General features: G+C 46.7%; 1 protein-coding gene across 1 annotated transcript; it reads right to left on the reverse strand.

Annotated features, from left to right (window-relative positions):
• Positions 1-262: 262 nt before the first annotated feature.
• Positions 263-25,155, reverse strand: PDYN (prodynorphin). The gene is made up of 3 exons (XM_079979939.1): positions 24,898-25,155; positions 4,390-4,534; positions 263-3,004 (listed from the first exon to the last, which is right to left on the reverse strand). Exons 1-3 carry the CDS (start codon positions 24,921-24,923, stop codon positions 2,333-2,335), a joined length of 843 nt encoding a protein of 280 aa, XP_079836065.1. The 5' UTR covers positions 24,924-25,155; the 3' UTR covers positions 263-2,332.
• Positions 25,156-25,853: the final 698 nt, after the last annotated feature.

Here is a 25,853-nt window from a genome sequence, read left to right on the forward strand (position 1 = left end):
CCTTCACCGAATATGCTAAAAGTGGCCCTGGTGCCAATGTTCCAAAAGACAAGCACGATGGGGTTGGGGGTTGGGGGGGAAATGGGTCTGAGTCAAGTCGGACACAGAATTCATTCCTCACCCCCTCCCCACACACACACATCATAGGTAGGCAGGCCCAGTAGCCGGATCTGGCCCAATTGCCTTCTAAATCCGGCCCGCAGACGGATTTTACATGAGTAGAATGTGTCCTTTTATTTAAAATGCATCTCTGGGTTATTTGTGGGGCACAGGAATTCATTCATTTAGGGGGGGGGTTCAAAATATAGTCCGGCCCCCCACAAGGTCTGAGGGACAGTGGGCCGGCCCCCTGCTGAAAAAGTTTACTGACCCCTGCCCTGCATCATGTGAAAGACGGAGGAATTATTGTGCGATCTGTGAGCCACACGCTTTAATTCGCTCTGGGAAATGGGTGTTTGGGGTAGCGCTTAGGAAACTGCACGAGCCGAAGAAAGAAAAATGCAGGCTTCCAGGGTGCAAATGCATCTATCACACCACATCTGGCTCAGCTAGGCGGCACAAAGGTTTTTACTTAATTTGAAGCTGGCATGATACAAACATCAGTTCCCATGGGGCACGCACTCTTTTCTCTGTTTTGGTTTTTTTTTTGTTTGGGTTTGTTTGGGGTTTTTTGCTCCACTGTCCTCTCGAGTCCTAAAGGTCCTGCATGACAGATTCCTTGCAAAGCCTGTCCACAGAGGGTGATTTCAAACATTACAAAGCAAACTGGCTGTGGCTTGCCAGTTGCGACCCTGGGAACATGTGTGCCTGTACGATGCGCGTGTTTTGAAACACCTCCTTGTCACATTTCACACTTGACATTTTAAAGGGAACACTTAAAGTAAATCATATATGCACAGTGTAACAAGAGAGGGCAGCAGCCAGACTTTATCATACTTAGAGCAAACCCATTCGCCTGCTCCAGAGGTTCACAAAGTGGGCAAGATTACCCCCTGAGGGGCACTAGGATTATCTGGTGGGGGGCGCTGAGAGGCAAGGGGTGGCAGCTGGGCACTGGAGGTGCAAATGATTATCGTAAAATCCTAGAGTTGGAAGGGACCAGGGGACTCACGTTGTCCAACCACCGACAACACAGGAATATTTTTGCACAAAGTAGGACTCGAATCCACCACCCTGAGATTAAGAGTCTCATGCTCTACCAACTGAGTTATATATCACTCTGTTGGCTTTGAAAAGCTGTCTTCACTGGATCAAGTTCATTCGTCTTGTTGAATTAATTAAACAGTTTTGATTTTGAATAAATGTGCAATTGATAGCTCAGTTGGTTAGAACATGGTCTGATAATGTGAGGGTTGCAGCTTCGACCCCCATATAGGACAGTTGCATATTCCCCTGCATTGCAGGGGGCTGGAGTAGTTGTTCTTCAGCTTCCCTTCCAACTCTGTGATACTAGGATTCCTATTGTGAACGTTATTATGTTATTATCTTCCTTAGCGGGCTGTGCAAACCTCAATTCTGAATGCTGCTTTTTATGGGATGGATGTGACACTATTTAAAGTTTTTAAAAAGTCTTGCTGTTTCCATTTGACCTTTCACCAACCAGTTGCTTTGCAACTGTTTTTGGACTACAAATCCCATCAGTTTCAGACTGCACAGCCATACAGGTTGCGGCTGATGGGAGCTGTCGTCCGAAACATCAGGAGGGCACGAGGTTGGGGAAGCCTGCTTTATCCAGCTGAGGTTTGGACTGTGATTGCTTTGTACCAGCAGGTGTTTCCAAGCTATTACTCTTCAATGAGGTTTGATTGCTGCTGTTTTCACCGTTTAAATTTGTTTACAGGCTGCACTTCTAAGCACGCTGGCTAGGAATTCAGAGGGATTTTACTTCCAAGCAAACAGGCTTAGGTGTGCACTTTTGGTGCGTTCCATTGATGTGGTTTTGTTATTGTACCGCTAATTAGATTTGTTAGCCAGGCTAGATTCGTTTTTTGGCAGACAGGGAAACAAAATATTAATGACAGATGAGAACAAATCTCTTTAGAGGCTGCAAGCAGACAGCATCTCCCTACATGCACCCCTCTTTCTAGAGATTGAGGACAGCACCAGAAAGCAGCATCTCAGGCCCTGAACCCCCAAACCCTGGCTTCCCTCCACCTCAAAATCCATGCTAAGGTACCCCATGATGTCCATTCATTCCTTCTCTATCAGGCCTGCCGGTGGCCCTTGCACTACTTGGCTGAGCACTGGGGTGAGCGGTTGGAGTGACCCACACAGTCCATATTTGGGGGCGTCGTGGCCGGAGGACGCCTTGGGTTTCTGCCCAAAGCGGCTTCTATAGGTCATAGGCCTCCTCTGAGTAGGCGTTGGGCTCTTCCTCCGACCTGGTGGTCACCTTGAACTGGCGCCTCAAGAACCCTCCGTAGCGCTTCTGATTGTCCCACTTCAGCTTGGGTCGGATCCTGCGCATGAAGCCCCCATAGCGCTTGCGCAGGTCCCCCAGCTCTTGCCTGCCCTCCTCGCCGGCCGCCATGTCGGAACCTCGCTTGGGGTACTTGCGGAGGAAACCCCCGTAGCGTTTCACCTCATCCTTGAGCAACCCTGCATCCGACTCTTCCCCATTGTAGGCCAGGTCTCCAGTCTCCAGAGCCGCCGGGTATTCCTCCTCGGCACCCACCTCAGGAGCTGCCCTCTCCCCCACCTTCTGGAAGAATCCACCGTACTTCTTTGCCACGCTCCCCTTGGCAAGGGCGTTCTCGCGGAGGAGAGAAAATATCTTGTTCTTGTCCAGCTTCTTCATGAAGCCTCCGTAACGTTTGGCCGGCCCAGTGTACACCTCCCTGGGTCTGGGGTCACCGTCCTGTTCGGTCTCCTCATCTTCATCCGCCTGGGATGGTCTGTCGGGCTCCCCCTCCATCAGGAAAGGGGCGAGGAAGGACAGCGCTTTCTTGCACTTCTGCCACTCAGCGGTGGACAGCAAGGAGCCTTGGCACTCCAGGGAGCATATCTGTAAGACGCCAACAAAAGGGGCAATCTGGTCAACATTCCCTCCGTGGCCCAGAGACAGAAACTCTGTAAAACCCATTATCAGTGAGTGCCAGCATTGGGTATGCAAAAGGGAGGTTCGGCCGTAAAACTGGTAAGAACCAGTTTAGGAGGAATCTAACAGCTGAATGTTAGAGCGAAAAACAACTCCAGATAAGGTATGAGGAGAGCTCTGCACATCCAGTAACAATGGGTGCAGTAAAGTTGTGTTTGAAGGACTGTGGTTGGATGAGAGATGGTGGAACAGTGGGGTGTTGGAAGGTGATTGGCCGGGGGATGGATCAGCTGATGTTAAATGTAGGTATCCTCTCCATAGACACGGGAGAGGTGGGTCTCGTGCAATGTAATCCACAGGGAGCAGTCAAGTACAACATTCCTTGTTTTCCTAGAGTGGACATGCAAGGGAATGTTTGGTCCAGCCAGTCGAAACTTCCTGTTCCTCCTGGCCTAGAGCATCCTTCCTCTTTCATGTGACTAGTGGGTGGGCGTGACCTTTCCAGACCTGGTAAAAGGACAAGGCATGCTGCCACTCCCTTCTTTTCCATCTTCCTTTCGTCCTGTGAACTGCTGGACTGCTAGCCTGCAGTCACTAGGTAAATCTCTCTTATGGGGTAAACCTGTATGTATATGTTTGAAACTTTATTTTCTGTTAAATTGTTTTTATTAATTTTCCAATAAAATATCCAATTAACATATCAAATCATAATCCAATAAAAAACTAAAATAAAAAAGATCGAATTATCTTCCAAATTGTAATTATTAATTTTTGGGACTTCCCATAGTCTGGAATTTGAAGCATAACTCCAAATCTCAATCCTGCCTCTCGTCGTTATTTCCATATTTCCACATCTCGATTTTAACACTTGAAGAATATGTTTGGAACTTTAAGCCTTAAGCCTGCCTTCAGGGATCACACTGCACTCTGCCTGATCGTGAGTAAACTTTCTTTTTATTGCTTATCAATAAAACTGTGGCGTCTTTATTCTTTTAGGAGATATTCAAGGGGTCTTACCAGGAAAATATTAGAACACATTTCCATCTGGACAAGCCAGATGGAATTGCGTATTGTCTTAAGAAACTCACACAAGTTTGCAACTAGTTTTCTTCTGTGTAAAGGGGAATGCGCTCTGCTACGTAAAGGAACTTGCTAGTGCAAGTTAGGAAGGACATTAATAAACAATATATCCTCTCCTGCCACCCTGAACATTCCCACAGGTCTGAGACCAAGATAGGTTACCAACAAAATTATGCTTGCATGTATGTTTTGCTTGCATAAACAGCATCCCAGATTGGATTAGCATTCAGGTGGGCGAGGGTAGCCAAGTCTTGACCGGGCCTGCAACTTACCAAGGGGCTGACCAGCTTCTCCACATCCTGGCTGTGAAGAGCGCATGCGGAGCACTGAGCGGAACAGTCTGCCGAATTCGAGGTAGCCAAACTGAGGCAAATGGCAAATGCCAGGAGCTGCCACTCCATTCTTGAAAGCAGGCACCTGGAGGAATTGGGAAGAGAGGTGAGTGAGTGACAGAATGATTTCCAGGGGAGGAGTGACTTCTCTGAAATACCAGCACTGTTGAGAGCTCCATGCCTTTGGGGGGGGGGGAGGGACGGGAGGTTGGAATCATAGCTTTGCATGCAGAATACAGTAGAATAGAATAGAATTTATTTATACCCCACCCATCTGGCTGGGTTTCCCCAGCCACTCTGTGCGGCCTCCAACAAAATATTAAAATACAGTGGTGTGTTAAACATTAAAAGCTTCCCTAAAGAGGGCTCCCTTCAGATGTCTTCTAAAAGTCTGGTAGTTGTTTTTCTCTTTGACATCTGGTGGGAGGGCATTCCACAGGGAGGGCGCCACCACCGATAAGGCCCTCTGCCTGGTTCCCTGTAACTTGGCTTCTTGCAGCAAGGGAACTGCCAGAAGGCCCTCAGAGCTGGACCTCAGTGCCTGGGCAGAACGATGGAGGTGGAGACGCTCCTTCAGGTCTACTGGACCGAGGCCGTTTAGGGCTTTCAAGGTCAGCACCAACACTTTGAATTGTGCTCGGAAACGTACTGGGAGCCAGTGTAGGTCTTTCAAGACTGGTGTTTTATGGTCTTGGCGGCCACTCCCAGTCACCAGTCTGGCTGCCGCATTCTGGATTAGTTGCAGTTTCCAGGTCACCTTCAAAGGTAGCCCCACGTAGAGCACATTGCAGTAGTCCAAGCAGGAGATAACCAGAGCATGCACCACTCCGGCGAGACAGACAGCGGGCAGATAAGGTCTCATCCTGCGTACCAGATGGAGCTGGTAGACAGTTGGACACAGAATTGCCCTGCGCCTCCATGGACAGCTGTGAGGATCCCCAGGGAAAATCCCTGGCACCCCCAGAGAAACTACACAAGGTCTTTGGTCAAGAATTTGGAGTCTGAATAAGCTCCACCGAGGTCCTCAATTGAAAAAGCAAAAGGCCTTCATTCAATTATTTTTACGCATGGAATTATATCTTGCTGATGTTTCCCATTGTTAGATTACTTTGAGATGCATAATGGGAAATGACTCATGAACGGAAGGAAGGAAATAACTAAAGGCAAGAAGGGAGAGGTTTAAGCAGCCTCAGCCACCATTTCTTTGCACAAATCAGCAGGCTCACGCAACTGCCCTTTCCATTACTCCTTCCTCCCCAAGTCAGGAGGCTGCTCTGGCATTCCCTGTGCAATGGCCTCTTGATTTAAGGCACCTTCGAACATGGCCTCAGGCGAGAGCAACCTAATGGCCCATTAAGAAGGCAGCTATTTGCCATCAACAACCAGGCTGTACAAAAACCAGGAGAGGCAGTTATCTCAGTCAGCCTTAACAGGATATATGTGCTATTTTTCTAGAAAAAGAGGTGTCAGAACTCACCATGAACATCTCCCTCGTTTTAGCAATGGCACCCACCTGAGAGGAGCTGGGACTGAATTCCAGCAAGTTCCAACTGAAAATACACTTTGTGTGTGCATGTGTGTATTCCAACCTATAAGTAAAGGTAAAGGGACCCCTGACCATTAGGTCCAGTTGCGGACGACTCTGGGGTTGTGGCGGTCATCTCACTTTACTGGCCAAGGGAGCCAGCGTACAGCTTCCGGGTCATGTGGTCAGCATGACTAAGCCGCTTCTGGCGAACCAGAGCAGCACATGGAAACGCCGTTTACCTTCCCACCAGAGCGGAAGAGGAGGTTAAGGGGTGATATGATAGCCATGTTCAAATATATAAAAGGATGTCACATAGAGGAGGGAGAAAGGTTGTTTTCTGCTGCTCCAGAGAAGCGGACACGGAGCAATGGTTCCAAACTACAAGAAAGAAGATTCCACCTAAAATTAGGAAGAACTTCCTGACAGTAAGAGCTGTTCGACAGTGGAATTTGCTGCCAAGGAGTGTGGTGGAGTCTCCTTCTTTGGAGGTCTTTAAGCAGAGGCTTGACAACCATATGTCAGGAGTGCTCTGATGGTGTTTCCTGCTTGGCAGGGGGTTGGACTCAATGGCCCTTGTGGTCTCTTCCAACTCTATGATTCTATGATTCTATGATCTACTTGCACTTTGACGTGCTTTTGAACTGCTAGGTTGGCAGGAGCAGGGACCGAGCAACGGGAGCTCACCCCGTCAAGGGGTGGAATGTCCCAGGGTGCATCTGGCCTCATCTTTGCATACTTTTCAAGATCAGGTCAAGATGTGCCTTTTCTTCCCAGGTCTTTGCAGGTGAATAATGGGATTGGAATATCCATGTTCAAATATATAAAAGGATGTCACATAGAGGAGGGAGGGGGTTGAACTCGATGGCCCTTGTGGTCTCTTCCAACTCTATGATTCTATGATTCTATGATCTCCCCTATTCCCGCTTCCATATTGTCACCGGGCTGCGAGCTTTGGCAGTGGGATTTTGCTTCGGCTGGAAATGAAAAACACACCAAAAGTACCAAAAAACTTTCAGGCAAACACTCTTCCTTTGTCTCTCCCCAGCTGCTAAGCCCCAGAGGGGTCCCTGTTCTGAATCCCTGGGGATCTTTTACGCTTGCTCTCTCCTCTCTGCTCCAGCTGACTTTCTCCTTAATGTCCTTTAATTGGGGCTGATGGAGAAATATGCTAATCCTCCCATATTCATTTGTGCTAAATTAAGCTGTAATTTGAATGATATGCATTATCATATGTCGAATTATCGACGTTAGCAGAACATAAATTCCACCGAGCTGCCGTGGCTCAGAGGCATGATTCACTATCTGATTACAATACTTTGCGATCTTTTGGCACCTTTCATCTGCTGATCGCAAATTGCCTTAAGAGCATTAATTAATAGAGCCTCCCAGAATGACTGCGGAGCCAAGTGCAGCTTGAGGGGGGAAAGGGAGTTAAAGGAGATCATTCTTTCCAAGGCTAAAGAAAAATAAAATAAAATTTCACCTCTACAAAAGAGAGGATATTGGTGGACTTAAATTCACAGCATGCTGTGCGTTGAAGGAGAACTACTGTATTTTTTGCTCTATAAGACTCACTTTTTCCCTCCTAAAAAGTAAGGGGAAATGTGTGTGCGTCTTATGGAGCGAATGCAGGCTGCGCAGCTGTCAGAGCTGCCCAAGATCCCAGCTCACAGAGGACCAACGCCAGGTCGTCGTTATATACAAAAGTCTTTATTGAAGTTCAGTTTCCATTTCAAAGCCGTGGCGTGTAGCTCTACGTCTTAAACCTTAGACCGCCGAAGTTCCGTCTGAATCTCCTCCCCCCTGACACCAGTTGAAGACTCTAGCCCTGCTCCACCTCTTCCTCTGCTCTCTCCTCCTCTGGGTCCTCCTGTCCGCTGGGGCATTCCCCTTTCTGGACTCTTCTGACGCTGAGTCCCCTGACTCCTCCCCCTGCCTCCGGCGGGCTTTAGGACCTGGTTCCCAATCCTGGTTCTCTGCTGTCTCGCGCACCTGTACATTTGAACTTGGCTCTCGCGCCAACCCAGTGACCTTCCTCCTGACCGTTGCACTGCTTCTGTCACTGCTTCCCTCTTCCAGGATGCTAGCTGGACCTGACCTCCCCTCCGTTGCCTGACTCTCCGATGGAGGCGTGGTCAGCCCTGACTCATCTTCTCTCCCTGCTGGCCCCGATACCTGGGATTCTTCCCCCCCACTATGCTCTGGTGGGGAAGCTGGTCCTGATCTCCAACTGCTGCTCTGAGAGTCCCCGCTGGCCCCTTGCTTCTGGAGTGTCCCCCTTGGGACCCCCCTTGCCCTGGCCACCGGCGCCCCCTTCTGTGAATCTTCCGATTCGCTGGAGAGGCTCATGGAATCTCTCGGGCCACTGTCATCTTCTCCTACGCTGCCCTCAGATTCTTCCCCTTCGCTCTCCATTTCCTCTCTTCCCTGTGCTTCTGCTCCTGAGCCTCTGACAGCAGCTATCCCAGAAGCCAGAACAGCAAGAGGGATTGCTGCTTTCGATGCGCAGCAATCCCTCTTTCTATTCTGGCTTCTGAGATTCAGAATATTTTTTTTTCTTGTTTTCTTCCTTCAAAAACTAGGTGCGTCTTGTGGTCTGGTGCGTCTTATAGAGCGAAAAATACAGTATATGAAATTGATGTATAGAAGTGAGAGCTGGACCATAAAGAAGGCTGATCGCCGAAGAATTGATGCTTTTGAATTATGGTGCTGGAGGAGACTCTTGAGAGTTCCATGGACTGCAAGAAGATCAAACCTATCCATTCTGAAGGAAATCAGCCCTGAGTGCTCACTGGAAGGACAGATCGTGAAGCTGAGGCTCCAATACTTTGACCACCTCAAGAGAAGAGAAGACTCCCTGGAAAAGACCCTGATGCTGGGAAAGATGGAGGGCACAAGGAGAAGGGGACGACAGAGGACGAGAGGGTTGGACACTGTTCTCAAAGCTACAAACATGAGCCTGACCAAACTGCGGGAGGCAGTGGAAGACAGGAGTGCCTGGCGTGCTCTGGTCCATGAGGTCACAAAGAGTCGGACACGACTAAACGACTAAACAACAACAACAACAAAGCTAGCAAAGATGTATAGAAGGAAGGCACGTATGGCCACATGTGGTGGACGTGCAAGATAACCAAAGTGTTCTGGGAAATGATGAGTTGAAAAAAAATGTTTAAAATAACATTTGTTAAAAAACCAGAAGCCTTTTTTACTTGGAATCTTAGACCCAGAGATACCAAAGGAACAGAAACCATTATTTATGTACGCGACAACAGCAGCACGGATACTACTGGCCCGGAGATGGAAAGAAGATAATGTCCCGACCAGACACGAACGACTGATGAAGATGATGGACTATGCCGAAATGGCGAAATTGACCTGGAAAATCCAAAACCAGGAAAACAGAAACTTTAATAAGGAATGGAAAATTTTTACAATTTATTTAAGAGAACACTGTAAACAACTAAAAGCTTTGGCTGGATTTGAGTGACGCTTGTATTGCATGATGCTGGTATGCCCCGCAGAAGACCTTAAGGTCCATGAACAACCATAGTTTAGAGGTCCCGGGCCCTAAGGAAGTCAGACTATCCTCCACCAGGGCCAGGACCTTCTCAGTGATGGCTCCAACCTGGTGGAATGCTCTGTCCCAGGGGACTAGGGCCATTCAGGATTTAACCTCCTTCTGCCTGTAAGACAGAGCTATTCCGCCTGGCCTTTAATTTGAATTCAGCCTGATCTTTTAATTCCCTTCTCTTCCCTCCCCCTCCCCTTTTATGAAGATCACCCGCTCTGCGACCCCACAGCTAATCCTCCCCTGGCTCCTCGCTGGCCCAAGTAGAACCAATTCAGCCAGCTAGCCCTGCTTATTTCCCCTAAATTGGTTTTTTGAATTTTATTGTTATTCAAGTTTTTATACTGTATTTTATGCTGCTTTTATAATTAAGTGTTTTAAATTTGTTGTTAGCTGCCCTGAGCCTGGTTTTTGAACCAGAAAGGGCGGGGTATAAATAAAAATTTATTATTATTATTATTATTATTAATAATAATAATTAAAATCTAAGGTTAAAAAAAAAAGAGAGGGCATTGGTTCATGAAGCCCAGAGACTGCTCAAGGGGCAAAACTGTAGAGTTGGAAGAGACCCCGAGGGTCATCTAGTCCAACCCTCTGCATTGCAGGAATCACAGCTAAAGAATCTTCCAACCTTTGCTGAAAAAACTTGCAATGGAGAAGAGTTTGCCACTTTCTGAGGGAGTCTGTTCCTCTTCGGATATCTCAAAGGCTATCACAAGGAAGATGGAACAAGCTTGTTTCCTCCTGCTCCAGAGGCTAGAACCCGAATCAATAGATTCAAGTTACAATAAAGGAGATTCAGACTAAGCATCAGGAAGAACTGAATAATAATAATAATAATAATAATAATAATAATAATAATAATAATAATAATTTTTATTTATACCCCGCCCTCCCTGGCCAGAGCCAGGCTCAGGGCGGCTAACACCAGTAAAATTACAGTAAAAACATAATTGGGGGGGGGGGGACCAATTTAAAATACAGGTCAAAATGCAATTTAAAATGCAGCCTTTAAAAAGTAATTTAAAAAACATAGGGGGAGGGCAACATAAGGGTCAGACTGAGTCCAAACCAAAGGCCAGGCGGAACAGCTCTGTCTTGCAGGCCCTGCGGAAAGATGTCAAGTCCCGCAGGGCCCTAGTCTCTTGTGACAGAGCATTCCACCAAGTCGGGGCCAGTACTGAAAAGGCCCTGGCCCTAGTTGAGACCAATCTAACTACCTTGGGACTTGGGACCTCCAAGGTGTTGTCATTTGTGGACCTTAAGGTCCTCCGTGGGGCATATCAGGAGAGGCGGTCCCGTAGGTACGAGGCTCCTCTGACAATAAGAGCTGTTTGACAGTGGAACAGACTCTGCTGGGGTGCGGGCAAGGAAGAAGGAGAGACTAGCTTACCACAGATGTTTCATCAACTGCTGCTCTGGCAGCCTTTTTGGCTAAGGTTTGGTGGGGGCAGATGCATTGCATAACTAAACAAATTTCCCACCGTTTTTGGTGCAGAATGCTCCGCTCACTTGCCAGTCCACAAACAGACAGCCAGCAGTGAGGGATGTGTGGCTTGATAGGTTCTTATATCATCCCGGCCATTCCTCTGAATCAGCTTGCTTCTATCGATTTCTCTCAGGATGATTTAAACACTCTTATTAAAGCAGGAGGCGAGAGAATTAAATTTCTCATTTTGCTGCTGCCGGGTTGCGGAGCGCAGAGGCAGATCTTGAACGGTGTGCCAAGGGCCAGTTTGGATGCGCAAATAACGATAGAGACAATGGTGCAATTAAAGATAAAATGTACTTAGAGAAGACAGGCTTGTTTTTTATTTATATATATATATATATATATATATATATATTTTAAATCACACGCCGACAGACAGAACGAAAGGGACTTTTGCACGCAACTGCAAACTTGCATGCAAGCAAAATCCGGGTGTGTGTTTGTGTGTGCTGTGAATTCAGGGATTTTTCTCACCTCGTTGCGAATGATAACATTTGTTCCACTCCTAATAACCCCAGCATTGTCTTAGTGCAGGGACGGGGAATCTGTGCCCCTCCTGATGTTGCTGGACTACAACTCCCATCATCCCCTAACAGATGCTTTAGTGGAAACCTCATTCAGATATGTCCAGGTGTCTGCAAACCTCAAAGGGAGGCTGTTCTACCACCTCTCGCTTGGACTGGGCATAAGGAGGAAGGTGGAAGCACGGTCTACTCTATAAAAGGCTAAAGCTTACTCAGATGGGAAGCATATTATTATTGTTAGAATTCCTGCTCCATGGTTGCAGTCATGGGATTGTTGTCAATCACATGACGGTGTATGTTTTCATTCCACAGAGTGGGAAGTGATGGAGATAGGATGTTTGTGTTACTGTGTTCTGTTAAGGGGGACTATTGTCCTTTGTTCTTTCTCTTTACTGTCTGATGCTGAAGAGAGAGAGAGCCATGATGCAGTGCTCTGTGTGTGTTTATGTGTAAATAAAGTAGATTAGCCAAAATGCTGAGTTGCTGAGGTCTGTCGCACGCAAGTTGCGCAAACTCTGCAGATCCCTAAGTGTACCGGTGTCGGTTGGCATCGGTCGCTGTGATGTTCAGACTGAAGAAAGCTTTTGAAGCTCCCAAATGAAAGATCAGGAGGGAGGGATGTGTCTCTGCCAGGGTCCTACTCGAGTGTAGGCTGAACTCCTGACAATTATTTCATCATCATCATCATCATCATCATCCTCATCATTATTGCAAATATAGCCAACGTGGTGCTTTTCAGATATTATAGACTACAAATCCCATCATCGTTGGCAATTAGGCATGTTTTCTGAGCCTGATGGGAAGTGTAGTCCACAGAATCTGGAAGGTGCCAAAATGGGTTAAAGCATTACAGTGGTACCTCGGAAGTCAAATGGAATCCGTTCCAGAAGTCCATTCAACTTCCAAAACATTCAGAAACCAAGGTGTGGCTTCTGATTGGCTGCAATCAGAAGCTGTTGGAAGTCACATCAGATGTTCGGGTTCCAAAGAACATTCGAAAACTGGAACAATCACTTCCAGTTTTCGATCATTCGGGAGCCAAAACATTTGACTCCCAAGGCGTTTGAAAACCAAGGTATGACTGTATTATTGTGTGTGGGTGTATGTGTGTGTGGGTGGGTGGGTGTGGGTGGGTGTGGGTGGGTGTGTGTTGTTTATACCCCACCTTTTTCCCTGATGCGACTCAAAGCATTGGGGGCTTTTTAGTTGTTTTCCAAAAGGGGCGGGGGGGGGGAGACTGACAATGCAATTCTAAGCACACTTTTTGTTGTTGTTGTTTAGTCGTTTAGTCGTGTCCGACTCTTCGTGACCCCCTGGACCAGAGAACGCCAGGCACTCCTGTCCTCCACTGCCCCCCGCAGCTTGGTCAGACTCATGCTGGTAACCTCGAAAACACTATCCAACCATCTCGTCCTCTGTCGCCCCCTTCTCCTTGTGCCCTCCATCTTTCCCAACATCAGGGTCTTCTCCAGGGAGTCTTCTCTTCTCATGAGGTGGCCAAAGTACTGGAGCCTCAGCTTCACAATCTGTCCTTCCAGATCCCATCATGTTGGTCTGACTCCCAGGTACATTGAGACGTTGGTTAGAAGATATAACTATGCATGGCTTATTATGTTTCTCTCTCCCATAATACTAGAACCCAGTCAGCTAATAAAATTCACTGGTTTGCCCATGTAACTCCAGCATCCTGTTTTTGCAACAGCCTGCTAGATGCCTACGAGAAGCCCCCACGGAGGACCCAAGACCAACAGCATTCTCCTGCCATTTGCAGCCATTCAGAAGCATAACTGCCTCTCGTGAATGCAGAACACCATGCACCCATCCTAGTTAGTAGCCATTAATACCTTTGTCCTTTGTCTAATCCTCTTTTAAAGCCATCTGAGTTGGTAGCCATCACTGCCTCCAGTGGGAGGGAGTTCCACAGTTTAACAATGCCCTGGGGACAGAAGAACTTCCGTTTTCTGTCCTAAATCCTCCAACATTCAGTTTCATAGGACGTCCACGAGTTCTAGTGTTATGAACAAGGGAGAGAGAAAATTCTCTATCCACTTCCTTTATAACATGCATAGTGTTATACAGGTGTACGGGGTGTTAGGGGTAGTTAATGATGATGATGATGATGATGATGATGATGATGATAATAATAATAATAATAATAATAATAATAATAATAATAATAATAATAAATTATTTATACCCCGCCCATCTGACTGGGCTTCCCCAGCCACTATGGGCGGCTTCCAACAAAACACTAAAATACAGTAACCTATTAAACATTAAAAGCTTCCCTAAACAGGGCTGCCTTCAGATGTCTTCTAAAAGTCTGGTAGTTGTTGTTCTCTTTGAATTCTAGTGGGAGGGTGTTCCACAGGGCGGGCGCCACTACCAAGAAGGCCCTCTGCCTGGTTCCCTGTAACGTTTGGTCCCCATCCTGCCTTGGCTTCCACCTGTGGCTCCCAAAAGATGTCAATATGTGACTGGCTGGCTAAACCAGGTGAGGATAGTCGACAAGTCTCAGACCCTTGGTGAGTTAGGGGTTTCCCCTACATGTGAAGACAGGCTCCGGCAGATTGAGTGGATGAGAGCAATCGTGGGTCCAGCGGTCAAGAAGGCTGCAGAGGGAAGTGAGAGGCAGATGGGCTCATCAACCTGGAAAGGGAGCCCGTCTAGGAGAAGGAAAACTCTGGTCCTAGACCTCCACTGCCTTGCGGCTATACCCATTCATGAGAAAGGCTTAGGGTGTAAACCCCAAATTAAAATCCATACCTACTCCCTTGCTGAACGTTTTCAGGAGCAGAACAGACAAATCCTACAGAAATCTGGAGTGGAGTCCCTAAGACGGGTTGGTTGGCTCCTTGAATGCCTCTTTCTGGCAACTCCTGCAGCCAAATTGGTGCCAAACGCATTGCTCCTCTTTCCTTTGGACCACACTAGTCGGGCCGAAAGGGGGGTCTTGTTGTCTGGACAGCTCAGGACCTCCATCCACACTGCCCAGGCTTGTGCCCCAGGGAGTTCATTTCGGTGCTGCTAACACAGCAGTTCGACTTCACCCCTGGAGGCGCACTCTGTTGTCTCTCAAGACAGATGGATGCCAACAACATCAACAACAGGTGTTCCTATGGATCAGGAATTGGTTGCATATCAGGAAGCATGAAGTAGGAGCAGGGCTGGATTTAGGTTTGATGAGGCCTAAGCTACTGAAGGTGACGCAGGTGGCGCTGTGGGTTAAAGCCTCAGCGCCTAGGACTTGCCGATCGAAAGGTCGGCGGTTCGAATCCCTGCGGCGGGGTGCGCTCCCGCTGCTCGGTCCCAGCGCCTGCCAACCTAGCAGTTCGAAAGCACCTCCGGGTGCAAGTAGATAATTAGGGACCGCTTACCAGCGGGAAGGTAAACGGCGTTTCCGTGTGCGGCTCTGGCTCACCAGATGCAGCTTTGTCACGCTGGCCACGTGACCCGGAAGTGTCTCCGGACAGCGCTGGCCCCTGGCCTCTTGAGTGAGATGGGCGCACAACCCCAGAGTCTGTCAAGACTGGCCCGTACGGGCAGGGGTACCTTTACCTTTACCTTTAAGCTACTGAAGGTAATGGGGCCCTTTACATGTCCAGCTGTCCTTTGTCAACAACAAATTGTCACTGTTTTTTGCGTTGAATATATGCTATATGGAGGGACAGGGTGGTGCTGTGGGTTAAACCACAGAGCCTAGGGCTTGCCGATCAGAAGGTCGGCGGTTCAAATCCCCACAACGGGGTGAGCTCCCGTTGCTCAGTCCCTGCTCCTGCCAACCTAGCAGTTCGAAAGCACGTCAAACTCCAAATAGATAAATAGGTACCGCTCCAGCGTGAAGCTAAACAGCGTTTCCGTGCGCTGCTCTGGTTCGCCAGAAGCGGCTTAGTCATGCTGGCCACATGACCCGGAAGCTGTATGCCGGCTCCCTCGGCCAATAAAGCGAGATGAGCGCCGCAACCCCAGAGTCGGCCACGACTGGACCTAATGGTCAGGGGTCCCTTTACCTTTACCTATATGCTATATGTGGTAATTTATGGACCTAGTAGGTATCTAAAGCCATTTGCACGTAACAAAATATGTATTTTATCAAAATAATTGTTGAACTGAAATACAATGAAGAAGAAGTATATTAATAGTGAAATATTGGGGGGGGGGCAAGAGCTTGGGGCCCTAAGCTACAACTTGTTTAGCTTATACGGTCTCATTCCTGGGCATTCACAGTCCAGGAATTCACTACTGTAGGAATAAATGGACAATTCTTCTGATGGAGGGATGTAGCCTCTCCCCATCCACAAGGATCAATATTTGGACTGTGCTTTTTAACTTGTTTATAAATAATATTGCATTAAGGGAGAGCAGAGGGGTCGCCAAGTTTGCTTATGATGCTTAATAGTTCCAGGTCCTTAAACCTGGAAGTGTTTGCAAGCACTCCAAAAGGACCTTTCAATTGAGTGAATGGGCAATAAAATGGCAAATGCAACTCAAGGTAAACAAATGTGAAGTGATGAACACCAGGGCAAAACGAAATTTTAATTTCACATATATGCTTATGGGGTGTGAAATGGCTGTGAATGCCCAGGAATGAGACTCTTTGGGGTCGCAGTTTATTCACCCAGATTTGCTTTTACAAAGCTTACACAGCGTTTATATGATGTACAACGTTTACTGAGCATCTGTTCCTATTTGTTTCAGGAATGATTATATAGGAATGAGCATTCATCCTGCTTTGATGGTGGGGCGGTTTATACGTCTTCCCATAAATGGCTCATTCATTCCACACTCCTTGCATTTCCTTGTCACTTTCCAAGCCACAAATAAAACAAGATGTTTGTTTAAGTGGATTTTACGCTAGGGAGACAGAGCTTTTTCATTCACCATCCGAAGTTCTGTTATGCACCCGAATCCCTTCCACAAAATGTTGGCACTTCTGGATCGCAATCTCTCCTTTCCATTTTACATTCAGATAGCTAACCAGATGAAGATCAAATCGCTCCATATAGTTAAAGCTATGGTTTTCCCAGTAGTGATGTATGGAAGTGAGAGCTGGACCATAAAGAAGGCTGATCGCCGAAGAATGGATGCTTTTGAATTATGGTGCTGGAGGAGACTCTTGAGAGTCCCATGGACTGCAAGAAGATCAAACCTCTCCATTCTGAAGGAAATCAGCCCTGAGTGCTCACTAGAAGGACAGATCCTGAAGCTGAGGCTCCAATACTTTGGCCACCTCATGAGAAGAGAAGACTCCCTGGAAAAGACCCTGATGTTGGGAGGGATGGAGGGCACAAGGAGAAGGGGACGGCAGAGGACGAGATGGTTGGACAGTGTTCTCAAAGCTACCAGCATGAGTTTGACCAAACTGCGGGAGGCAGTGGAAGACAGGAGTGCCTGGCGTGCTCTGGTCCAGGGGGTCACAAAGAGACATACACGACTAAACAACAAAAGAGGGGACTGGCAAATAAGCAGCTGTAGGTTGTCAAGTGTAAGGTGAGAAAAGTTGCAGGTGTAGAACTTGAATGTTTTGCACTGCATTTGAAATTCCTACCTCCTTTGTACCTGGTCATGCTGCATCAGAGATGGAAAACCTGTGGCCTGCCAGATGTTGCTAGACAACAAATCCCTTCATCCCTGATCTTTTATTCCCCTTCCTTCCCTCCCTCTCCCCTTTTTATGAAGATTACCCACTCTGGGATCCCACAGCTAATTCTCTCCTGGTCTCCTCACTGGCCCAAATAGGACTAATTTAGCCAGCTAGCCCTGGTGATCATCCAATGTTTTTTGGATGGATTTCCCCCCTAAATTAATTTTTGAATTCTGAATTTATTGTTATTCACATTTTATGCTGTTTTATTGTTGCATCAATTAAGTGTTTTAAATTTGTTGTTAGCCGCCCTGAGCCTGCTTTTCTGAACCGGGAAGGGCAGGGTATAAATAAAAAAATATTATTATTTATTATAATTAGGGACGTGATGGGGAACCACACTGCAAATTGTGGGGTGAAGGAATCCTTAACTGGAATATGTATAAGCACAATGAAAGCAAATTAGGATGCATGCTCATTGCCATTGTTCCTGCAAACAAATCAGAACGAATGCTCACTGGTGTTGGATAGAAAAGGAAGGGACCCGTGTGAGAGACTGACCAGAGTGTTCTTCCTCAGAGGGTGAGACTGAGGAAAGGGGAAGCTCCCCAGTGAAAGCTGGGGGGGGGGGATTCCCTTCTCTATATGGGGCGATAGGAGGCTATGGATATATTATTAATAATAAAACACAAAATTACCGTACTTTTCCGTGTATAAGCCTATGGGTTTTTTTACTCTAAAATAATGTTCAAAATTGGGGCTTGTCTTATACACGAATATCTTTTCCCCCATTTTCTTAAATTGGAGTCCCCCCAAAATAGGGGGTGCCTTATACATGGGGGAGTCTTATACACAGGAAAATACGGTATATGTTATTATTATTTTATTTCTATTCTTTTTCTCTCTCTTTTCTTCTCATCTTATCTCTTTTTCTTTCTTTTTCTGTATTTTTTTTGTTATTTCTCTTTAGACCACTTTGGATTTTACTCCATTATATGTTGAAAACATTTAATAAGATTAGTGGGGGGGGGGAGAGAAGAGAGAATGAATGCTCACTAAAGACTAGACATAGTCTACCCCCCTGGTATTGGATGTTTTAGCTGAGTTTCCTATGAGTCTATGTTTTTCTGCTTCAACAATATTTCATTATGCTCCTATCACTTTATGTAATTGTATTTTGTATAAATTATAAAAAATTATAAATAAAACATGTTCGATTTACAAACAAAACATTTAAACAGCCATCTTTCTAATGCTAGGGTGGAGGCGGGCATGGGCGTAGCCAGGATTTTTGTTAGGGGGCAGAACCTCAGATTTGTATTCATTTGTATTTATTTTTACTTATGGGGGGGCAGTTGCCCCCCTTGGCTACGCTCGGGGGGGGGACCACAGGAAGGAAACAAGGTTGGGAGGGGACCTCAGTCAGGAAATGGTTGGGGATACTGATTTAGAGGAGCCCTTAGTAGACGATTCTGAGCAGATGAACCAATGGTCTGAGTCAGTAGAAGACATGGGTAGGCAAACTAAGGCCCAGGGGCCGGATCCGGCCCAATTGCCTTCTCAATCCAGCCCACGGACAGTCCGGGAATCAGCATGTTTTTACATGAGTAGAATGTGTGCTTTTATTTAAAATACATCTCTGGGTTATCTGTGGGGCATAGGAATTCCTTCAAATTTTTTTCAAGATATAGTCCAGCCCGCCACAAAGTCTGAGGGACAGTGGGCCGGCCCCCTACTGGAAACGTTTGCTGACCCCTAGTATAAGACATGTCTTGGGGCGGGATTTGGGCTGGAAAGAGGTGCAGAAGGGGAAAGGTTAAGTTCTACACAATGCGCTCCTGATCCAGTTCTGAACCCCTCACAACCAGTGCCAGTTTTACGTATAAGCTATAAAATAAACTATAGCTTAGGGCCCGACTCTCTTGGGGGGCCCCAAAAAAATTAAATGAAAAAAACCCTGGATGTGCATTTCCAAAACATAAGATAAAAAACAAATAAAATAAAACCTACATACAGCAACAGTGTTTTGTGTTGTGTAGGCTCCTGTTTGTTATGTGCAAATGGCTTTAGATATCTATTAGGTCCATAAATTACTATATAGCATATATTCAACACAGAAAACAGCGACCATTTGTTGTTGACAAAGGACAGCTGGGCATATAAAGGGCCCCATTACCTTCAGTAGCTGAGGGCCTCATCAAAACTAAATTTGGCCCTGCTCACAACTGCTTTTTTAAAATAAATGAAAACAGAAGCAGCTTGGGATAAGCACACTCAAAACAAACAAAAAAGCCCTAACATTTGAGAAAGCCCTAATTTTACACTGGGCTTTTACACGGCTGTGTAAAGGCGGTGTCTCAACAGGTGCGCCCACAATTTTGCTGCATGAATATTGGCAGATGCTGAACTGCTAAACTTGCCCCCCACATTTTCATTTCTGCAGACGCAGCTTGGGTTTGAGAAAACCCCAAAATGGATGATGCCCCATGGCTGAGCTTTGTCGATGTTACCTCTGGTGTCAAGCCAGGAAAGGAAAACGGACAAGTGTGTTTGTGTGTGGATTAATGTATCTGCAGCACTGGAGAGAGCACCCACAACACAGCATAAAATAAACACTGTTTTTTAAAAAGGAAAAAAGACCACATTGCAGGGAAAGGTTGAAGGCATCGCCGTTAGAGATTTCATAAAGTTCACCGGTGTTTACCGCTTTTTTATTATTATGGCTTTTTAAAGTGGTCGGAATAGCACTTTTCTCAGGTAAAAATAACATATTGAATCTGGGGGTGGGGGCAGGAAATGCAATTTGTTCGCAATGGAAATGCTGCTTTGGGGAAATGCTTGAGAATTCTCCCCCCCCCCCCGGTGAAAATGGAGTAATAACTCCCCTGCTTTTATTGAAAACATTTGAGAACTCTGTCCACACAAAAAAACAACTAAAGCAAAGTGGTAATGAGAGGCAATAAAAACATTGCAGAGTCTTCCATATTCCGACAATTGTATATGCCAGGCTTCATCAACCTGGTGTCCTCCAGATGTTTTGGTTGTGTTATAGGATTTATAAGGTCTTAAATATATAATATATATAATAAATGTTCATAAATGTAGGCAAACACATACATAAGTATATAAACCACGTGTCTGAAATAGTACAGACGAACAATCCTGGAGCCATTTTGGCTCTCCCAAATTGACCTCAAAATTTTCTCTGCAAGGAGGAAGGAAATGGGGAAAGCTTTCCAGTTGTCTTTGGACTGTAGGGGATTACACACCTCCCTGTAAATACAGTCCGGCAAGTGGAGCTGACAGAAGATGAAGTCCAAAACATCTGGAAGACACTGAGATGGCAAAAGCCTGCTTATTGACTCAGCATCCATGTTGGACTTTACGGCAATAAGGGTTGTTCGACAGTGGAACGGACCACCTTGGAAGTGACAGACTTTTCTAAACAGAGGTTGAATGGTCATTTGTCTTGTATGATCTAGTTGAGATTCCTGCATTGCGGGGAGTTGGACTAGATCATGGGTACGCCCAGGGGCCGGATCCAGCCCAATTGCCTTCTAAATCCGGCCCACAGACGGCCCGGGAAGCATTGTGTTTTTACATGAGTAGAATGTGTCCTTTTATTTAAAATACATCTCTGGTTGTTGTTTTTTTGTGGGGCATAGGAATTCATTCATTTTTTTTTTTTCCAAAATATAGTCCGTCCCTCCACAAGGTTTGAGGGACAGTGGACTGGGCCCCTGCTGAAAAAGTTTGCTGACCCCTGGACTAGATGACCGTCGGGGTCCCTTCCAATTCTACAATTCCGCGTGGTATTTCAGCAGCCTAAAATGGGAGGGGGAAGAAACTGCCCCGATTTATTAGGGTTTCCATATCTGGCTTTCTAAACATGATCTTTATTGCCCACTGGTTACGCTATATTGTTTTATTTGCCTTGGCTTTTTGTGACTGTGGTGTAAAAAAAATGGATTTGATGTTGCAGAGAAAATTATTGTTTTGGGTACTTGGGAAAGGGTGTGACCGCGGAGCCCTCGTTTTCAAGAGACTTTTCTTTATGGAAATACACAGCACGACTCACAGCAAACATGGGAAGAGCCCAACTGGATTCGACCAAAGGCTCATCTTCTCCAGTCACACGCTGCCGGGGGGGGTGTCTCCCACCACTGTTGTGTCCCTTGGGCAGGGGTACACTGCTTTTTGGACATGGGGGTTCCACTTAGATAACTTAGCTAATGGGAGACTTAGCCTCCATGAATTGTTCTGTCCATTTGGAATATATATATATATATATATATATATATATATATATATACCACCTACCGTATTTTTTGCTCTAAAAAGTAAGGGGAAATGTGTGTGCGTCTTATGGAGCAAATGCAGGCTGCGCAGCTATCCCAGAAGCCAGAACAGCAAGAGGGATCGCTGCTTTCACTGCGCAGCGATTCCTCTTGCTGTTCTGGCTTCTGAGATTCAGAATATTTTTTTTCTTGTTTTCCTCCTCCAAAAACGAGGTGCGTCTTGTGGTCTGGTGCGTCTTATAGAGCGAAAAATACGGTACTTTGGACAGATGAAATTTAAGTAAAGATCACAAGTGGTCTGCCAGGGCAAAGACAGTTTTCTGAAGTCGGAATCTCCATTGCTGATGGTTCATTTGGTGATAATTTCTCTTTGTATGTGTAGCTAGGGATACAGTACTGAATATATAACTAGTGACGAAAATGGGAAATGAGAAATGGACCTTCTATGAATACCCTTTCTAGAGGTGGGAGGTGAGGATGCGGGGGACAGATAGCTTTGCTCCCTAGGGATTTTTTTAAGCCCTCTGATTCATAGAGAGGAGGACGGTAGTCTCCAGGAAGTTCTCCTGTGTTAAGCCTTGCGCAGGAGAATGTCCCAATCAGCACTGGATGTAGGGCGGTGTGGACAGCTCCCTCGCAGAGGGCGCCGAGCCAAGGGGTTGCAAAATTGAGACGCTCCATCATTGCGAAGATCAATTTGGGGGCGCCAGATTTTGGGCTCGCTCAGGGTGCCATACTACCAAAGATTACCAAAGTCCCCCTCCCAATGGATTCTGGCCCCAGATGGCTCTTATTACAGAAACAGTGTTATGAATGAGCAGCAAAGATTTGCAAATCAGTGAAGAAAGCAGATTACATCCTCGCCCTCTTGGAATTAACCCAGTTTAGTTTGCCTCTGTGGCAAATGGGGGCACAATATGAATCATAGCTGTCAACATTTCCCTTTTTTAAAGGGAAATTCCCTTATTCCGAATAGGATTCCTCGCAAGAAAAGGGAAAAGTTGACAGCTATGCATAGATACAAACCATCTCTTATCATTGCCTGCTACGTTTGAAGAATCTGCCATGAGTTTTTTTGAAGGTGTCCCAAAATGGTTCAAGGAGCACACCCCAAAAAATATATAACAGAAACACACACCCACCCTTTTATCTCCCCTTTTGTTTCTACCCCATCCCTCTTTCTAATGAATCCCCAGGTGTACCAAGGGGTTAGCTAGCTTGGCCCCCACCAAAGGTGCAGGCCTAGAGCGCAGCACAAAGGAAGGAAGATGGGGAGAGCTGGAAATTGTCAAAGGAGCAAGGGGTGGTGGAGGTGCCAATGCAGGTTGCCAAGGCAGCACTGATACAACTGCTTGCCAAGAGGGCAAGGGAGCCAAGGTGTGCCTCTGATCCCCAGTCTTCCACACCCTGGTGCCAGTTGAGTGGCATCGTAGTCCCAAACATCTGGAGAGCACCAGGTTGGCAAAAGCTGGACCACAATTAGGGCAAAATTCCTGTTCATTCCAATAGGAATTGTGCAAGAGAACTTCCCAGTGCAATGTTGATGCACAAAGCATCACCCATTCCCACCACCCTTCTGAGTAATACCCAGTGGCGTAGCGTGGGTTGTCAGCACCCGGGGCAAGGCAAATAATTTGTGCCCCCTAACCCATGGATTTGCACCCCCTAACCCATGGATTTGCGCCCCTAACCCATGGATTTGCGCCCCCTAACCCATGGATTTGCGCCCCCTAACCCATGGATTTGCACCCCCTAACCCATGGATTTGTGCCCCCTAACCCATGGATTTGCGCACCCTAACCCTAACCCCCAGATGTTGCGCCCGGTGCGGCCGGCCCCCCCTGTACCCCCCATGCTACGCCACTGGTAATACCCCACCCCACCCTCTCACTATATATAAGGGTCTGGTAGCTTCTCTTGCAGTGTATCCGAAGAAGTGTGCATGCACACGAAAGCTCATACCAATAACAAACTTAGTTGGTCTCTAAGGTGCTACTGGAAGGATTTTTTTTTTTAATTTTGTTTCGACTACGGCAGACCAACACGGCTAACTACCTGTAACTAAAGCATCCTTTGTTCTCACTCTTTTAAACGGCTTCTAGACAATCAGCCTTGAGGCTGCTCTGTCAAATCCAGTGGACTGGGAAACAATAGCAGAGCTAGAGGAAAGGGAGAGGTAAGCTGCGGTCTTGGATGTGTCTCCTCAGAAGTAAACCCCATTTAGTTCAATGGAGCTTACCCCCAGAGGCTAGGACCAAAGCAATGGCTTCGAGTTACAAGAAAGGAGATTCCGACTAAACATCAGGAAGAACTGTCTGACAGAAAGAGCTGTTCCTCCAGGGAACAGGCTCCCTCGAAAGGTAATGGACTCTCCTTCCTTGGAGGTTTTTAAGCAGAGGTTGGATGGTCATCTGTCATGTATGATCTAGTTGAGATTCCTGCACTGCAGGGGGTCGGACTAGATGACCTTGTGGTCCCTCCCAACTCTACAGTTCTATGATTCTATGATAGTTAAGTGCGCACAGGACTGCAGTCATAAGTGCTTTAGGCTGCCAATCAAACCCCAGTTACCAAGCCGTAAGCCCCACTGAATTTTGTGTGACTTACTTCTGAGCAGAACTGTGCTGTTAAAAGTCCCATTGACTTCAGCAGGCGTGTGCCCGAAATCAAACTGATTCGAGTTCTTAATTCTGTCTGGATTATGCCCACTATTTATTCCTCGTGGCAAAAATCACAAGAAATGCACACAGATTTTCTCCAGCAATAGAGGAAACCCCAATCAAATATGCCCACAGTTCAAAGAAATCACTTGTAGCAAACAAGCGAACCGGAAAGGAACTTTTGTGGTATATAAAAAAATGCACATTCTTTAACAAAAAAAAACCCCAAATAATTTTATCTCCTTTCCTTTCGGCTGAAAGTTAGGAATGCATGGCAACAAGACTGATCTTAACGCACTGGCAAGATTTTCTTTGCTGGCTCCCCCTGAGTTGAAACTGATGCGTGCTTCCAAGTGGAATAGATATAATAAACAGGCAGAGTTCAGAAATCCATTGCTAAGGAATGGAGGTGAGCGGAGAATAGAGACTCATCTCTCTATATATATCATTTAATTGCTTCTGCTTTTCGCAGTTGATTCTTTTCGCCGTGCAGTCTCACACGCACCTACTCAGAAGCAAGCCCCGCTGAGTTTCAGTGGGACTTACTCTCAACTAAGTGTGTGGGTGTGCCGAATCCGAGCCCTGCTGAACGCAAAGCGGGCAAACGCCGCCAGACGAAAGAGCGTTCCCTGTTTGCCACTGGCGAAATTGAGGTATGAAACGGGTATGAAAAGGCATAAATCAATGGGTGGAGAAAGAAAGAATGGTTTTGAGGAGGACAAAGGATTGCACAGCAGCCGGCGTGGAAAAGGAGGCGAATGACACACAGAAAGAGGAAAAAGTGAAGGTGTTACCTGCGGAAAGAACTCCCAAAGTTCATGGAGACGCTTCTTCAGAGAGTTGGCCTCAGGTGGGTTTTCTGGGCAGGACGCGAAAGTTGCAGGTTCCTCTTGCAGGTGTGCGCGCAGCCTTCTTTGCGCTTTAGTTCATCCTTGGGGGGCGGCCGGTGGAGCGGCGGTGAAGGTGCTGCGACCCCTTCTTTGCTTCGCAGCTCGGGTTCTTTCTTCCCCCCTTTGCAACGGGTTCCTCCCCTTGCCCCTCTTTTTATTGACACGCCGCCGCCTCCTGCCACACAGCCCCAGCGCAGCTCAAGCTCTCCCGAGCCAATAGGGGAAGACGGAAGCTCTGAATAATGAGAAGCATCATCCGACTCTTCGACACCTCCATAGGGGAGAAAAGAAGGGCACCAGCAGATCCTTGCTGGAGAGACTTCTGCAGGAGTCGGGGGGCAGCGGAAAAGAGCTGGCGAGGCGCAAACTTCATTCTCCAAAACAAAACCCCTAGATCTCAGAAGCAATTCCTTCTCAGTGCATAGGGTGTCCATCACAATAAGGGCCCCTTCACACGTTACATTTCTTAGGCGACTACTATGGAGTTTGAAATCGATACCCCCAAAATGGCAAAAAAATGGGACTGTGCAGCAGCAGGCAGAAATCCCTGCCAGGGTCGCAAGACAGGCTCCCCTCCCGGCTAAAAGGACCCAATCCTGGCAAACCCAGGTCAGTGGGAAATGTCCCCGAATGTGAAGAAAAAGAAATGCATATCCACAGACATTTGGGAAACCACAGCAAACTTGCTTTGGGGAATTAAGGGGGAGTTTGGGAGAGCCTTCCTGTTGCCCTCTGGTTCTGCTTGCACGGCTTCACATAGACATCCACTTGGCCTCTGTGAGATCAGGAATTTAATAATAATAATAATAATTAATAATAATAATAATAATAATAATAATAATAATAATAATAATACTTCG

This window comes from Podarcis cretensis, assembly GCF_951804945.1.
Source record: "Podarcis cretensis genome assembly, chromosome: 6".
NCBI lineage: Eukaryota > Metazoa > Chordata > Lepidosauria > Squamata > Lacertidae > Podarcis > Podarcis cretensis.